At 45.7% G+C, this 17,467-nt stretch overlaps 1 protein-coding gene across 1 annotated transcript; it reads right to left on the minus strand.

Moving 5' to 3' along the window:
• On the minus strand, positions 1-7,256 carry LOC131559390 (uncharacterized). Its single transcript, XM_058807716.1, has 12 exons — positions 7,142-7,256; positions 6,795-6,900; positions 6,181-6,303; positions 5,432-5,687; positions 4,490-4,513; positions 3,575-3,697; positions 2,844-3,031; positions 1,918-2,117; positions 1,529-1,620; positions 1,166-1,220; positions 387-484; positions 1-251 (listed from the first exon to the last, which is right to left on the minus strand). The coding sequence occupies exons 1-12, from the start codon at positions 7,246-7,248 to the stop codon at positions 37-39; spliced, it is 1,587 nt and encodes a 528-aa protein (XP_058663699.1). The 5' UTR covers positions 7,249-7,256; the 3' UTR covers positions 1-36.
• Positions 7,257-17,467: the final 10,211 nt, after the last annotated feature.

Consider the following 17,467-nt stretch of genomic DNA (forward strand, 5'->3'; position numbering starts at 1 on the left):
AGCCTTGCTGTTCAGGCTCATTCTGTGAATCATGCATTACCCTAGGTCCAGCTGGATCTTGAGGGTGCTGTTATAAAAGGTCCCAGCACTGTTGGAGCCCCCAAAGACCAACACCGTGTGCAGCTTCTGCTCCTCTTTGTTCTCCTTGTCCATATCCATCACGTGGGCAGGAGTCAGGTCAAGCAGTGTGTGGCCAGCTCGGGGAACAGAGCAGAGGTCGTGGTGGATCACTGTGCTCCATGAAAGAGTGTCTGAAGTGGAAAGGGGATATCAATACTGACAAGCCCATTCCTAGTGCAAGGGATGAGACAAATGGACTAGGCTAGGTGTTCAGAAACACCACTGCAGCCCCAGAGCTATCAAAACAGTGCAGGAGAGTCACTCACCTAGGTGGAAGACAAAGGCATCTTGCAAGGCTCCTCTGGCATTGCAGCCTCCACTGATCAGAACCTTCTGGTCTGACACAGCCAGAGCTGCATGAAAGCTGTGACCAAAGCAAAGTCAAAAGGTGACTGCAACAAAACCTGCTGGGATGGCCTCAGTCAGCAATGGGCAGGGATTGGCAACTTGATTAGGAGGTTGGGGGCTTAAGCTGCAGGAACAAAGTTGACTTCTGCTTCTCTCAACCCTGACTTGCAGAATAACCCTAAAAGAGAGATGTTTGCCTCTGCAGGTCAGGCCACAATCAGGTCTGAATAGCAATTCATTATCTCAGAAGGAGCTATCAAAACTCCTATGCTTTGCTCTGTGGGGTGAGGTAGCAGGGTAGCTAGGCTCTGCACAGATTTAGATCATTGTTCTAGTGAGCAATTCTGTCCCTTTAGGAACAACATAGTCCTGGTACAGGAGCTTCTTCCTCTGTGTGGCACAACACCTGTCCAGGCACTGTGAAGACCAAACAGCAGGCCATACAGTTTACTAGCACACAGCAGAAACCTTACCCTAGCCTGAAAGAGAGATTTCCAGGGAGACTATGGAATATCCCTGCACACCATACAGGCACCAACAGCACAGGAACTCCTGGCCCCACAGTGGAGAGAAGATCCACTGTATTTTGACTAGTGGAACAGAGATATGCAGCTGGGTCTGATTACAAGTACTGTTTAAACCTGGCTTCAAAGAGAAATGACAGAAGATAACTCCTGGGTCTGCAAGAGAGTCTTACCTACGTGCAGAAGGCTGTCCTGCCAGGAGGGGGACTGATGTGTACTCCATGAAACCTGACAGACAGAGAAAAGGCAGGTGAAATGTCCAAAAACCTCAGCCTCATAAGTAGACAAAAACTTAGATACTCTGCCACATCAACAGTGCCTCTGCCTTATCTGTTACCCAACTTCTTCCAAAAAAGCCATTGTTTTTTCTTTCCCTCCCTTATTGCCCCAGAAAGGTTTTTTTTTAACCCCCAGTTTTTCATCTCCATTGCCTAGACAGGAGTTTGTATAATGCTCTTGCTATTTTCCCATTGAGCACACCTCACTCCCAAGTACCTGTCTTGGAACAGACCTTCTCGAGGCACAGACTTTCTTACCCAGATCCAGAATGTGCATGTCACTGAGGTAGACAGAAGTCCTCTGACCCCCAAAAATCACCAGCTTGTTTTTCAATAGAGTAGCTGAATGCCTGGGCAGAGAGCAAGCAAATTAATAAAACATCTTCAGCAAGTTCCCAAAACTTCCATTTTAGCCTTGGCCTCTTCTACTGGGCTGCCACAGCTTCAGTCTACACCTGGGACAAAATCTCATCAGGATTCACAACAAGAGGTACTAAAAATCCCATTGCTCTAAACACAGCCCTATCTTAAAGAATACATGGTGGAGAGCAATCACCTAATATTTAAGAAATCACACTGGTGTGGGAGGGAAGATAAGTAGAGGTTTCCTGCACTATTTTGGATAGCTGGAATTAAAGCACTCTCACCCAAGTCTAGGAAGAGGCTTCTCCCCTTCTGAAATGGGCTGATACCAAATTTCATGCTCTGGATTGAAGACATAGAGCATATTGCTGCAGGGTGCAACTGCCAGCGATGCCTTTCTGGGGAAAGTTCCTCCAAAAACAAAGAGCTCCTTGTTGTAGATAGTTGCACTGTGGTAGGCGAGCACTGGTATCCTCCCTTTAGCCTAGAAAGATTGAATATGTTTTTGTTACAAGAAGTGCATTATTTGCTGCATGACCCATAGGAAAGGGGCTCACATCATGCAATGAGTTTGACAAGTCTCAGTTTTCACTATATTGGCCCCCCTGCCAGATCTTTGCTGCACAGGCAGACAGTACATTCTTTGCATTCTTTGCACCAGAATGCTCTGATAAGAAAAGGAAGTCAGCCTCCCACACCTTCCTCAGAAGATGTCAGGGAACAGAAAGATCTCATCCAGGCTTACTCTGTAAAAGCCATTTTGTGCTTTACCAGGAAAGAGACAGTCCCATGCTGACAAGGGCTCAGAATTCTGCTGTACTCAGGGCAGTTCCTGATTTGAGAAGACTGGCTCTGCACCTCAGCATCTGGTGCTGCCCTCAATTACACCATATAAAATGAGAGGCCATTTCCCTCCACTACTTGTACAGTACCTCCCACCATTGACCTTGGTCAGGCAGAGCCCTCTGCAGCAGCCATTTTTTCCCCATTGCTTCATTCACTGTAGGCACAGCTCCTGGTTTCTGTTCAGCATGTGGCTTTGCAACACAGCCTCCTAATACCTGTCAAACCCAGCTATGCACCTCAGACAGCATGCACCAACAGTGGACCAAGACCACTGGACTAAGGAAACGTGCACATGGACTGTCACATTCAGGCAGAACCTGCCACTACTCCTGCACTTTTGTCTTGGAAGAGATGCAGTACTCACAGCCACAAAGAGCCATTTCCAGGTGACTGTGTCCAGAATGTAAATGCTGCTGTAGTCTTTGTCCTCCCTTACGCCCCCAAAGATGTAGATCCGCTTGGTGTCAGGGTCGTAGGTGGCTGTGTGACCATGCAAGCACAATGGCATGGCATTCTGTAGCTGGAGACCCACTGGAAGCCATAAATCACTGTCTGTGGAACAACAGCAGACACAGTGTGAGAGTTCAAAAATGTCCTTGATCGCTCTAGATTTAAAGAATATGCCATAAAATCTTTACTCAAAATGTTGCTCCTTTTGCTTCCTCCTCTCCTTTGATTCGGAGCTAGAGGGAACTCCTACAGAATGGTTTCTGTAAGGAATGATGGGGAATAGCAAGGTGAAAGAGAAGACCAGTGAGGTGCAGAAAGACACAAGGCACTGGAATTCTATCTCACACTTTTCCACCAGTCACCACACACAGACTGCAAACTGCACTGTTGCTTTTACCCCTTAAAATTCCAACTCTTTCCAGAACTTGTACCTTAGCTCCTAGAGTGCTCTCAAGTATAATCCCAGAATCTCATAAGGCACTCTATGCTGTCAGCTCTGCCTGGTGACACACCAGATGTGATGCCTTTGCTGTCCCCTCTATATGCACAGATGCCCAAGTACCCCCTCCCATCTGCATGAGCTATCCTTGAGTCCCACTGTCCCCATTGCTTTTCACAAAGTCTAAAGTCCCCTAAAGTCCCCACCAATTTCCAGCTTCCAGAGAGCATCCCTGCAGGACTGTTGATTGACACCTTCTCCACCAATGAGAACAGCTGTCCCCAGGTCACTGAGGCACATGGCATGGCACCACCGAGGGCTGGGACTGCCTGGGGAGGGAAGAGCACAGGCCTGTGAGCAGTCAGACAGCACACCCTCAGCTGCCTCCCTTCCCTGCTGGGGAGAACAAGCCACCTGAATGCCCACAGGGGGAAAAAGGTAAGACAGGGGCCCCTGCTCCCTGCCCTCTGCAGGGGAGAAAGACATACCTCCCTGAGGAATATTTTCAGTTGGCTTGGGGGAATAGTTGCTGTACTTAGAGAGACCTCAGGAGCAAGGAGCAGCTGGATGTAGGATGCATTCAGGCTGCCACTTCAGACAGGCTTGGATGTCGCCATTTACTACCCCACCTCCAGAAGTGGGTATCTCAGTTGTGCTACCCACCCTGCACCTTGTGAGGGAGGGCTACCCAGGGACAGCTCATCAGTGCCTAAGACAGAACAATCAGAAGCCTGGAGCTGCTTCCAGAGGTATTCCTTGTACTGCTCTGTTCCTCCTCCCTTCCTCTCCCAGGCCCCTGCAGTTGGCTGAGCAAGCTAAAAAAACACTTTTAAAATCGAAGTCTATTTCATATCTTACCTTTTTTCCTCAAAGAGCTATGTACCCAGAGGTGTGCCTGAGATTCAGAGGGGCTAAAGAAACATATTTGAGAGCCTGACAGTACTGGAAGCACTGATGGCAATTACATGAAGAGGAACAGTATATACACATGACCTACTTGTTATTCTTGATCACTGGGGAGATACAGGATGAAACATGGGAGGCTTCTGATGTTGAAGGGAAGAAATATCATCACTAAGTGACTGATAAGACAAACCAGGGTCTAGGAACCAAATCCTCACCTTCCAACTCCTTCACTGCCAGATCTGCAGAGGGAACACAGAGATGGCCCCATAAAGCAGCCAGCAGACATACTGTAAAAAGTGCTCAGCTCCACTGTGTAAGAGCCCTTTGACCTTCCTTCCTCCAACCTCCAGCACAAAGCTACCTCACTGCAACAAACAAGGTGCAAGACCAAGAATCATGAATTAAGTCTCATCTGAAGAAAATAGGTGAGAGCAGGGCACACTTCCTCTGACTGCCAAATACTGTCACCTTTGCATTTTACCCCTCTGATAGATCATTTCCCCCCTTCTCACACTGCCTGCAGCAGAAAAAACTTCATGATGAAGCTATATTTACCTTTATGACAAGCAAGGCAAGTCCTAATAAGTAATTTCTTATGGGAACCACTAAGTTATAGCCAAACCTTTACACATAAACTTGGTCATACTCAGGAGTTGACTTGGAATTCCCACTCCAGAAGCCTAAGGTTTTGTTTCCAAACCCTTTGGCAGTTACCTTCTCACTACTCAAAAGCTAGTGCAATTACACTAATTACATATATATTTATTTATTTATTTTCCTTTTCATATTCTCTATACTATAATAATAACCAGTGTCTTCCATACACCAAGTGGTATGCTATTAGCAGGGATACAATATTTGCCTTAGTTTATAAAAGACTTTTACTTGTATGAAAACATAGGCATTATGTCAGAGTAAAAAGTGGTGGCACTAAGATGTTATACCCCATGTTCCATTTCTAGCCTTTTCCCAGCAGGCAAAAACTCATTGAGCAGCTAAATAAATAAAATGCATTCTTAGTATTTCAAAGCCAGACATACAAGCCCATCATGCCTTGGAGGTGCATAGAGAAATGGAATGGGAAGGTGCAGCCCAGCAGCATTGATAGATCATTCAGACAAGATCTGTAAAATAAAGTTGGAAGCTACCAGAATTACCTTCTTCATCAAGATCTCTTTCAGATGCTGCGGGTTCAAATAAAACCTTTCTGGGCTTTTTGAAGTGGACTCTTGGTGATGTTCCTTGGTCAGGACTCTTCTTCCAGGCCTCATTGGATTCCACCTTTCCAGCTGGGGGCTTCAGAGCACAGGGTACCACCATGGTCCTCAGCGGTGGCCGGATGTCCTCCTTCACAGCCCTGGATGCTCTGGCAGCCACCTCTGAGCTCTGACTCTTAACCTGTGACATGAGCCCCTGCCAAATCAGCCCCAAAGAAAGATACCTGAGGCTACTGTGAATTGCATCTTACTGGGCCAGAGATGTGGTAACTGTGCTTAGGCTCATCTTCCCATTGAGCTTTAAGGGTGAACATGACATCAGTATTAGCTGCCAAACAGATGCTGAGCAGTGCAGCTATCTGCTGCTCTGTGCTGTAGTCAGCTTTCAGACTGCTGGCTGCTGGGCACAGCTAAAACATGGAAGGGCAAAAAGCCTATCTGTACTAGGAATGAAGGGGCTGGTTGACCATCCCACCAAGGATTACTATATTCAACATTTAAAAAGGCATTTCAATGGAGAATATATCTTTCTTCAGCACAAGAGAAACTTTGGCTCCAGAACTTGCTTATCCACATCTCCACCAAAAAAAAACGGCAGCAAATGTTTCAGCTAGACATGAACTGAATCACTACTGGTGAGGGAGAAAACACTAAGAAAAAAGTGAAAAGTGACTCCAAAATAGCCATACCTCAGTAGGATCCTCCAGGTCCTGGCCAAGGGTCCTATCATCTGCTGGAAGCACTGGTGACTGGCTGGTCTCTGGTACAAGGAAGGGATGGACAGGTGTACTGCTGGAGACACCTCGGAGCAGCTGCAGCAGAAACAGCAACAGAACCCTTAGCATGTTATCCTCCAGCCACACAAAGGATGAGCAAAATCATGTCCTGCAAGGGACAGATTCTCTGCAATGAATAATCTGCCTTTCATCTCCCACACCAACAAAACAAGCAAGGAGAAGAAAAGCCAGGCACTGTAAGATGCTAAATCCAGTGGCTTCAGCTCAAGGTAAAACAACTATGTAAGTGCCAAAGACCCAGGAGAGAGTGAGACTGGAAGTGAACAGCTGTTGGCTGCCTGTCTCCTGTCTTCTGCAAGGTGTTCTGGCAAAACTGTGTTCAGAGGATAGGCCTGGAGCATCACAGAGCTTTCAGGCTCAGCACAGACATGCATTAACAGATTCATGTATGTCAGCTCTACTTTGGAGTAGTAGAGAAGGAAAAGGAGAGCAAAAAAGGAGATTCTGGGGCTGAGAAGTGGCATTTGGGACCTTGGACAGGAAGAGAGGAGTGTCAGTTCTTTTACCTGTCCATTGACAGTCAGAACAAGCCTCACAGGGTTGCCTTTGTCCATCTCTTTCAACGAGGCCATGAAAAGATCTGTTCTCCAGTCGCCTTCCCACACCAGAGACCTGCACAAGGGACCATGGCTTTTCAGCCCACAAGTGACACTGACCAGGACGAAATTCCTGCTCCCATACTAGATGATAACAGCCCAAAGCCATAAGAGATCCAGTCCTGAAAGCAGCCAAAAGGAACCACCACTAGAGGGAAACACCATGGTGGAGGACCAGCAGGATTTGGGTAACAGCAGCAGAACCAGGCAGCACCAGAGATCAGAAAGCTTTTCTAGGATGCCCCTCCTGCTGTGACCTGCGGGTGGGCTCCAGCCTGCCGACCCGCTGTGGGGCAATGCCTGAGGACACCAGCACATCCACGGCGATGCTCGTGTCCGCAGAGTAACAGCTCCAGTCGCCCATCCCGAACACCACCAGCTGCTTCGGCAATGGCAGGGGAAGCCAAGCCTGGAAAGCCATCTGGCTGGAATGGCTGCAAAGGGGAGGGAAGAAAAGCGATAAATAGTAATCGAGGAGTAAAATAAAAGGTGAAAAAATTATATGAAAACTTCTGAAAACACTTTTATGTTGGGAAATGGTGAAAGCAGAGGGCTTGTGTCATTTAAAGATGAAACCATGCAAGGATGCAGGCAAGGAGATAATCGGTGGGAAGGGAGAGCCGCCAGGGGCTGGAGCAGCTCAGCGACGCGGGCAGCGGCGTTTCCAGAGCGGGCCAAAGCACGGCGTGGGGGTGCCCGGCCCGTGGGGAGCCCAGCCCCGACAGGGCCCGGCCACACCCGCACAGCGCCGGAGCGGGGCCGGGCCCCACCTGCCGAGCCGCCGCGGCGGCTCCCGCAGAGCCCACAGCACGTAGAAGGCGAGGCCGCCGTGCCGGGCGCTGCCCGCGGGCCCCGGCCAGCCCCGGCGGCGGGCGCGCAGCATGGCCCCTGGTGAACGGCCCGGGCTGCCGGGGCCGCAATTTGAGCAGCGCGGCGCGGCGGGGGCGGCCCCGGCATCCCCCGGCCCGGCCCGGCCCCACAGCTGCGGAGGGGCCCGGCCGGACCCGCCCTGCCCGCGGTGGGAGCGCCCGGGGCGCGGCCGTTCCCGTTAGGGGCCCGGCCATCCCCGTTAGGGGCCCGGGCGGCGGCAGCCCTGCCAAGGCCGGAGGAGGTCAGGGCACTAGGGCCCGCTGCTCCGGCCCTCCGAAGCCGGGACCAGCCTTGCCTCGTACCAAATCAGCCTCTGTAGAATCACAGAATTAATTTGGTTGGAAAAGACCTCTGAGATCATCGAGAAGAGCCAGTGACCGAACTTCAGCATGTCAACTAGACATGGGCACTACACATCCAGTCCTTCCTTAGACAGCTCCAAGGATGGTGACTCCACCACCTCCCCGTGCAGTCCATTCCAGTATATAATCACCCTTTCTGTGAAGAAATTCCTTCTAATGTCCAACCTAAACCTGCCCTAGCACAGATTGAGACTATGTCCTCTTGTCCTGTCACTGGCTGCCTGGGTTAGGAGGCCAATTCCTACTTGCCTACAACCTCCTTTCAGGTAGTTGTAGAGAGTGGTAAGTCTCCCCTGAGGCTTCTCTTCTGCAGCCTAGACAACCCCAGCTCCCTCAGCTGCTCCTTAAAGAACTTGTGTTCCAGACAGTCACCATTTCTAGAGCCCAAGCCACATGACCCTTTCCAGAGAGGGATAATTTGCTTTCCAATTCCTAAATGATGGTATCTGTACACATTTCTTGTAGCCTTCATGAAAAAGAGCAGGTATGAACCTTGCTTCTCTTACTCTGCAGTCAGGGCTCATATTGAAGGTAGGATGGTGGCACATACTCCTTAAACAGTAATTACATGTGTGTGTGTGTGTGTGTGTGTGTGTGTGTGTGTGTGTGTGTGTGTGTGTGTGTGTTACTACAGAGGCTCCACTGGGTAACTGATACCACCTGTATAACAATGAGTAGCTCTGCTAAGCTTAAAACTGCTGTTGGTAATCAAGGACTACTAAAAGCAGTGACAGGACTTCAGCGGCCAAACTACAATATTCCCCCTATTCACCTGAAACAGGGAAGAGCCACTTCCCTGGCAGAGGCAACAAAGCCTGCTGCAAGGCCTTCACAGTGCACCTCATAATAAGTGTTTCTGCTGCAGTCCATGCACAAAAGTTAGAGAAGGGGGGAGTGGCAGAGTGGGGGTGGAACTTCCAGAGATGGGAAGAACTAATGTGAAATTTTGCACCACTGCCCTGCATCCCCACTGTTTTCCTTAATTTTCCTCTTGGCCATACACCCAAGCCAAGCACAAGGATGTATTGTGAATGCATCATAATAAAGTACCTGTAGCACTGTTTCTCTTTGGTGGTCTTAAAATGCAATGAAACATCTTTAACTTGGCAGAATCATCTATCCTTTGGATCAGCTTGGTTTATGATTGCTCCTGCCCATCAATTAGTTTATAAAAGTGTTCCAAGGGACTAGAACAGAGAATTGAACCTCTGCAGCATTTGTCCTACCAAACTTGAAATGAGATAGGTGAGAGAAGATGACTCCTGCTACAGCCATCATTCCTCATTTTGACCAGCAAGTGCTTCTCTCAGGACATGTAAGTAGAACCTTTGTAGTATGATAAAGCTGAGGGGCAAAGCAGCTGTGAGGAGCTGTGAAGGGCAAACACTTTTCTGTAGACAATTTAATGAGTACCTGGTAATCAAGAGATGTTTCTAAATCCTCCAGATTGAAAGCCAAAGTAACAAAGGAGTGAGGGGATCTCTGCAAATGGAGGTGACAAGTACCAGTATGAAAAACTGGAGGGTAAAGTATTCAGACTCTACCTATGTCCATTATATGAGCTTGGCTACTTGCTTGTTCCTCTCAAATTCCTCAAGCATTCAGTACAATCTCAAGAAAAATATTCCAGTGAGTCATTTTAATAGACAAAAGATTTCCTGGCTGGAACCATCATCATCATGAGCTGATAACAGAGCATTTTCCTATTTGTTTGCATCAGAATCTCCTGTACATTGCAAAGTATATTTTGCATATTTGCTTCTTCTTTGCTCCTAGAACTAACTGCATTCTTGTTTTGTTGGAAGGTCTGTAGTTGAATTTTTCATATCAAGATATTCAGTTGCTTTAAACAGAAGACAAAATTCTTGGTTGCATAGTGAAGTTTATTTAAAGGGAGTAAGTTCCAATATATTATTACAAATCAACCACAATACATCAAATATAAACAATACAAACCAGTTGTAGAAGGAATGCAAGCACACTATAAATATAGCCTTCATACGTGCCCTTCAGAAAGAGTCCAGTGACACATTTTGTTAAAATATCCTCTTCAGCATTTTAAACTCACCTCTTGGTGAGCACATGGAAAGCAAACAGCTGGCACTGAGAACTCAATTTTGAAATCACAGGACATCAAAAATGTTCACATCACAGAGATAAGGACTGACAAACAACCATCACAGTTCACAAGAACATAGGTCTGAAAAAGTTATGACAAGCTACAGGGTGCTCCCCATTGAAAGTGCTAATGGTTTGGAGCTGTGAGTGGAAAGCAGCCTGCTTCCCTCTGAGGAGAGCTGTTCCCAGGGCATCTTGGAGGTTGCAGGGTGGTCATCTCCAGCTATTTATCATTTCCAAACATAGCTGCTAAACATCAAGGTCATTACTTGGCAAGGTCTTCTTAGCTCTGAATTTTGTGGCTGGCATCCTGCTTCTTGCCCAAGGGATTTGACTCACCAATCCAGATGGGTTTGAAACAAATAACCCTCACTGATGGATCAGAAAATTCTTCCTCTCTCCCTTCCCAATAAAGGCTACATTTAATGTATGATGATTCTGAGAGAGCAACATGTAAAATCCAGAATGGAACCCAGAGAAGTCAAGGGGACTCAGATCCACCATCCACCTGTACTGATGCACCTTCAGCTGCAACAGCACCACAGTTTGGGAATAAGTAGCCAGAGACTCACTCCAGGCAAATGTGGACTATCCCCCCAGAACACTCTCCTCCTTGTAATATACATTTGAAGTCTGGTGTTTTATGTACCTTTTAAAACTTTACTTAATTGATATTTACTAAAAATCAACTTCTTTAGATAAATGCCATAGCACTTTGACTCCTGCTAAACTCCTGCCTTCTTTCACAGTCTAATTAGCAATGTATTTAACATAATCAGTTCCCAGTTTTTAATTCTGCCAGTTGTGAAGTCCTCATTCATCTATATGATATTGTCACATCCAATATTTTCCCAGACGTGAGAGAAAGAGAAATTCTTTTTTCTTTTACACTTGTAGATATAAAAAAACCCTAAACAAAAAACTTGTTGCTTTGGTCTCTCATCCATACTCAATACGCATAAGCACACAACACTCTCAACTCTGGATTTCAACACTCTTAGAGAAAATGATGAATGGCCATAAGAAACACTCTTCTACGTCTATCTAGTGTTCCTCTGGTCCTTGGGTTTAGTGTCAGCATATCAAAAGGAGCAGTCCTCTGGTGTTCCTAGACATCTGACAGCAGCATATGAAGGCAAAGAATGTATGGCACCAGGAAATTCAAATACCATTGTACTACTAATCTTACAGCAACAAGGTGGTCTATGAACAGACTAGATCTCCAGCAACAGCCTAGAGGGGCTCTCCCTGCCTGACCTTAGCAAGGACCATCCCCTACCCAAATGGGCAGTGAAATAAGAAGAAACCTCTTGTATTAATGACACCTATGGTTCTCATTTCAGACATGCTGTTTGTTCCTAAGGCACCTTGTGATAAATCCTCTGTAGAGTGGCTTTTATAGGGGTAGTGAGACAAGAAGGAAGAGTATAAGCAGTGGGGATGAAAGTGAACTCATTTAGGGATTCATTCTCTCCCTTAATTCCCCACAAGAACAACAAAGTCTTTCAGCAGCTAGACCTGTAATAAGATTTACCTCAAATTCACCTCAGCAGGTCCAGCTCCACAGCAGCTGACCCAGTGCAGGCCACAGATGGAGGTTCCATGCACACACAGGTACAAGGAGATAAGCTGACTGGGTACAGCCACACAGAGAGGCATGTGGCTGCCTTCCAGACTCAGTGCACAGTAACCTGACTTTCCCAGCACCTGAAGTCGGGTAGCTAAGCTCTTCCCCTCAACACATTTTCATCTTACTTGTTTGTGCATATTAAATGGGTCTCAAGCATTAATTTGCTACAAGCCTGTGTCTGACACCAGTAACCCTTCCTGAGAACATGCATTACAGGCCTCCAAAGCGTCTGAGTAAATGTAAGCAGTACCAGTAGTGGTCCTTGATGTAAGCAATTTTAACTCTCTGTTCTCAATAAAACACATACATTTTAAACTTCTGCTGCTACATTACACCTAAAGCAAAAAGAGGAAACAATGGAGAGCTTATTACCTTCTCTCACATGAAAAATGTCCAGCAGATTAATACCATTATCATAACTAAACACTTATCCAAGGTAATTTTTATACAGGTCCTTTGCTAAAGGATATATCTCTGACTGAACATGTAAATTTTATTTAGACCTAAATTATATTCAAAACAAAATGGAAAACAATTATGTGCTTTCACAAAAGCAAGCCCAAAATGCAAAAGAAGCTTCTTTCTTGATTTAGCTTTCTGAATTTCGAGAGACAATTTAGAGGAAAAGGAAACATATATTAAAAACCTATTTGAAATCTTCCTTCCACAGAAACAAAAAAATTTTCCTTTCCTGAGGATTAATTTCCCTCTCTGAAGTGCAGCTGCATTTAAACTTTATTTTTCTTTTTTGACCCAAGGTCTAATACCAAAGATCTCTATTTAAATAAGAAGGATTTCCATAAATGCCCAAGCCAGCTAGCAAGATTAAATACAAATCCAAGAAATATACCAAACTGAAAAAATACACATGCAAAACAAGATTTTTTCTTTGAAACAACTATGGGTTGGATATTGAACAGGAATGGCTGCTGTTAATCACTAGCCACACAGCCAAGCTGTTTATCAGAGAACTAATAAAAACTGTGTATCCTTCCAAAAAGAAGTTGTCACTTTGATAATGAATGCTAGTTGAATACCTGAGAAACAACATACTTGTATAATGTGAGAAAATAAACAAAAAGAGGAATTATCCTGTACAACTGTGAAGCTTTCCTGAAGATCAAATGTTCCTAAAACTATCCTGTGTTCATAAAAGATATCGGATACTTCTGGGAAACATAAGCAGTGAAACAACACGCACCAAATACTCTCAGTTCCACTGCAGCAGGCCTGTCTGTGGGCAGGCTGCATTTGCAGGCTGGGCACATACTCATTGGGATGACATTCCACATTCAATGCTGCTTTTGGGCTCAAATCAATGAGACCAGGTAGATGGGCACAGTTCCAAAAGAGTGACCCCAGCCTTATTAAAGATTGGTCCACATTTCAGAAAGCAAGAACTGAATATAGGTTTTCCATCTACAGTGCAATTTATCTTAACAAAAACCATTAACTAATGGCTTGAAAACTGGGACATACTATCTATGTGTCAGGAAGTGATCAAAACTGGTTGTAAGGCAGGTTTTGTGATCAAAACCACAGTGTATTTTTAAATGGAGATAACCCACTAGCATGCAACAAGCTGTGCAGCTGAGGATCCATAATTCTGGAATATCTCGTGTACATACAGGTCAGAGTTCCCTTCAACAGAAATAAATCCTAATTAGAAGGTGGAGTAGGTGCCAAATAGTACATCACATGTTAACCAGCACACACACACAGGGTTCTGCAGATCTCACATCCAAGGACCAACAATGCTGACATTGTGGTCACACTGAAGGGTTTATTCCATCTTCTTCTCTTTAGTGCCTCAGGTGACAGTGTGCTCTCCCCTCCCACTTCTGCCTGAGCAATAGCCAGCCACCAGTGGTGGGCAGGAGGACTGTATCTGGCTTAAGCTGGACTCTGAGAAGACAGATAAGAACACAATAGTTAAGGGCCATAAGTCTTGCTCATCAGCTTAGGGCCAGTTGGGCACAAGGAAAACCAGAATACAGCCTATATGGAAATATGACTGTAAGTCAATCATATTACTCTAAGTAGTGGACAGTCCAGGGCCTCTTTACCCTCTCCTGCATGGCAGAAGGCTGTACCCCAGCATCTCCACTCAACTAGGGTGAGTTAACTTCTTGAGGCTGAGATCCCTTGCTCAGGAATTCTCACCAAGTGCTTAATAGCATACAAAACTGAAATCTCAGCTGAGATACAAGATTGACTGTGCACATAATCCTTTAGATGTAAATTGCTGGCCAAGTCTGGGACTAAGTCTGGATCCAGACACACCTAAATTTCCCTTAAGAAAGGAGTTTAAAAAATAAGTAGGTCCTTTCTGAACCTCATGACTCAGCAGAGGGTCTGCCTGACAGTTTGTCTGACCCTGTCCTCTCTGCAGTGAACAGCTAAGTATACCTTGCCATCATGTCTTGTTAAATTATTGTCACATTTACTCACAAAACCATAGAATGGTTTGGATTGGAAGAGGACCTTATATATCATTCAGTTCCAACTCCTTTCCCTTAGGCAGGGACACCTTCAACTAGACCAGGCTGCTGTACCTGCAGGGTTGTGTGGGAGACAGGCTACACGTGCTGGGCTGCTGTACCTGTGCTGCTGTGTGTGTGCAGGAGATGGATTACACCTGGATCACAGCACTGACCTGAGTGGGGGATGAGAGCAGCCTTTAGAACATGTGGGGAGAGCTGGGCATGCTCCAGTTCCTGCTGCATGCAGTGCTCCCTGAGCCCAGGTGTACTGTACTCCATACACTGCAGGAGCCGCACGCTGCAGCCGTGTCACCATCCTGTCTGATGGTCCTGGCACAGCCCTGCTGCACAGGCCTTGTCTGTCCAGTATTTTGTACCATATGTGTGTGAGCTGACTGACAGGACTGATGCCTGCCTTCTGATGGATGCTTCATTAATCTCTTTGTTACATTTTTAATCAGCAACTTTTGTTACTCACAAACCAATACTTTAAAAAGGGTGGGGGAGTAAAATCCCAAACATATTTGCTTATGATTTGCTTTTTTAACTCAACTCTCCTTTAAACCAGAAGGGATGTTATGAAATTATGAAAGGATACTGTCAATTGCAGAATGTGATTAGTAACTCAGGTGGCCTGAGCTGCAGAAGTGCCTTCATAATACTCAACTGCTACTGCTGGACGTGGTTATCAGCTTTTTAAGGAAATACTTTACTATATGGCTATGAAGAGTTGTCCAAAATACAATGAAACTGTTACTGTGTTTAGAGTGTTTCTAGAGGTTTCAATAATTCAGATTTCATTAGCAATGACAGTTTCAGTAAGCTTTTAATGAAATGTTTGTTTCTTTTTATAAAACAGCCCATGAAAAAGACCTCATTTCTTAAAACCAGTTATTTTTCTGAGTCTAAAGGCCTGAAGAGCCTGAAGATTTTTGAGAATTTCTGAAATTTCTGTCTGAATGTGAATTATTGTGTGTATCAGATGGATAGACCATAATTTGTAAGGCTACACAGACCCTTCTCCCTCTATGTTGTAGGACCCACTGAAGCTGGAAAAGAAGTACAGTCCCATCTCCTGACAATTTGGGACAGTTAATTCCAGTACTGACCTTATTTTCAGAGACTGGCTTGTGTTGTTAAAGAATTTACTAAATAAACTTGCCCTTTCCCTGTTGTTGGTATCTTTTACTTCCTACATCATCTGTTTGAAGAAAATTATTAGTCTAATCCTCTACTGTAAGATTCTATCTGATGCAGTCTTTTAGGTAATGGATCTAAGTGAAATTCCATAAACTTGGAATTTGGACAATTTCACAGTTGGAGTTCATAGATTGTACCCACTTTTACAAAAACACTTCCCTGACAAGCATTGAGTGATGAACGAAAGCATTTTTTCCAAATTAACAACGTAAAAAATAATGTAACGAACAACCTAGTGAAACCTCTAAGAAAAATATAATTCCTATTTTTTATTTCCTTCAACAGTCTTGCAGAACTTCACCACTGAGTTTCAACACCACCCTGTTTTCCCAGAGGTTGCAGAACAGCCTGAAGAACCCTGGCATTGACCACACATGTATGTGGCTCATCTTATTACTCTGGGACATGACCAACTTCTGTATTTTATGTGCAACTTTTCTTCTGGCATTGGACCATAGTGTTTTCTGTGTTTTAAGGTGTTTTCCAGTGACTTGGTACAAAAGGCTCATAGAATCATAGAGTATGTTGAGTTGGAAGAGGTCCATCACGATCATGGAGTCCAGCTCCTCTCTCAGGACACCCCAACAATCAGAACATGTGCTTGAGAGTGTTGTCCAAACACTCCTTGACCTCTGTCAGGCTTGGTGCTGTGATCACTTCCCTGGGGAGCCTGTTCCAGTGCTCAACCACCATCTGCGTGAAAAACGTTTTCCATAGACCCACCCTAAACCTCCCCTGACTCAGCTTCAGGCCACTTCCTTGAGTCCTGTCACTGGTCACAAGATTGAAGAGATCAGTGCCTGCCTCTCATGAGGAAGCTGTAACTGCAATGAGGTCTCCCCTCAGTCTCCTCTTTTCCAGTCTGAACTGGAAAGTGGCTGAGACCAAGTGATCTCAGCCACTCCTCCTATGGCTTCCCCTCCAGATCCTTCACCATCCTTGGGGCTCTCCTTTGGATGGTCTTTAATGGCTTAATGTCTTTTGTATATTGTGGCACCCAAAACTGCCCCCAGCCCTGGAGGTGAGGCTGCCCCAGAGCAGAGCAGGACAATCCCCTGCCTTGCCTGGCTGCTGATGCTGTGCCTGATGCACCCCAGGGCAGGGCTGGCCCTCCTGGCTGCCAGGGCACTGCTGGCTCAGGTTCAACTTGCCATCAACCAGAAGCTCCTGGTCCCTTTCTGCAGTGCTGCTCTCCAACCTCTCATTCCCTAGTCTATACAAAACACATCAACTATGAAATGTTGTAAATTGATGTTTTCTATCAGCAAACATACTACTGCTTCTCTGTTAGAAGTGAAGAGTGTCACTCCATCAGCATTATCTAGGAACTTGATAGACAAAGGATGAAAAAACCCAAACACCTTAGCTAAATTGCTCAGGCCTGATTCAAGTGCTGTAGAAAGGCCACAGGATGGTTCTTCATTTCATCCATGAGAGGTTAAAGGAAGGAATAGCCCTCTCCAAGCTGCTACCTGAAAGAGCACTTGCTCTGACAGATACCAAGCCCTACTGTTCTGTCTCCCTGTGCTCGACCTGCTTGAATAAAGCAGCTCTGCAGCTCCCCCCCCACCCTGGTGAATACACTCTCTGAGATAGGTGGCTGTTTTCTCCCCTTCTCAGGGCCCAAAGCAGCAGCAACTCTGCTCCTTGCCCACTCCCCCAGAAAGCCACTGTGCTCAAAGTAGGGCTCTTCCAATTTCCACTCCTCCTGTTCCCAGCTTGGGCTGCTCTATTGTAAAGTGACTGCTTCCTCTCTTACCATTTTGACCTACTAAGTGCTCTGGAGCAGCGAATCAGTAAGCAGATATACTTCAAAGTAAGCTTGAATATAGAGCAAATTGTACAGCATTACAATATACCCTTAATAGGAAATAGGCAGCCCTCCTATGAGAGCAAAATCTTTGGCTTTAACTACCCCAA

This window comes from Ammospiza caudacuta, chromosome 6 (assembly GCF_027887145.1).
Source record: "Ammospiza caudacuta isolate bAmmCau1 chromosome 6, bAmmCau1.pri, whole genome shotgun sequence".
In the NCBI taxonomy this organism is placed as follows: domain Eukaryota; kingdom Metazoa; phylum Chordata; class Aves; order Passeriformes; family Passerellidae; genus Ammospiza; species Ammospiza caudacuta.

What these genes read in the sequence shown, in the direction of transcription:
- LOC131559390 (XM_058807716.1), bottom strand. Translation starts at nt 7,248, where the DNA reads ATGGGCGACTGGAGCTGTTACTCTGCGGACACGAGCATCGCCGTGGAT. An exon ending in AAGAGATCTTGATGAAGAAG is followed by an intron (nt 4,514 to 5,431) that starts GTAATTCTGGTA and finishes TTCCCTCTGCAG; the next exon opens with ATCTGGCAGTGAAGGAGTTG. An exon ending in AAGCCTCTTCCTAGACTTGG is followed by an intron (nt 1,621 to 1,917) that starts GTGAGAGTGCTT and finishes CTCTCTGCCCAG; the next exon opens with GCATTCAGCTACTCTATTGA.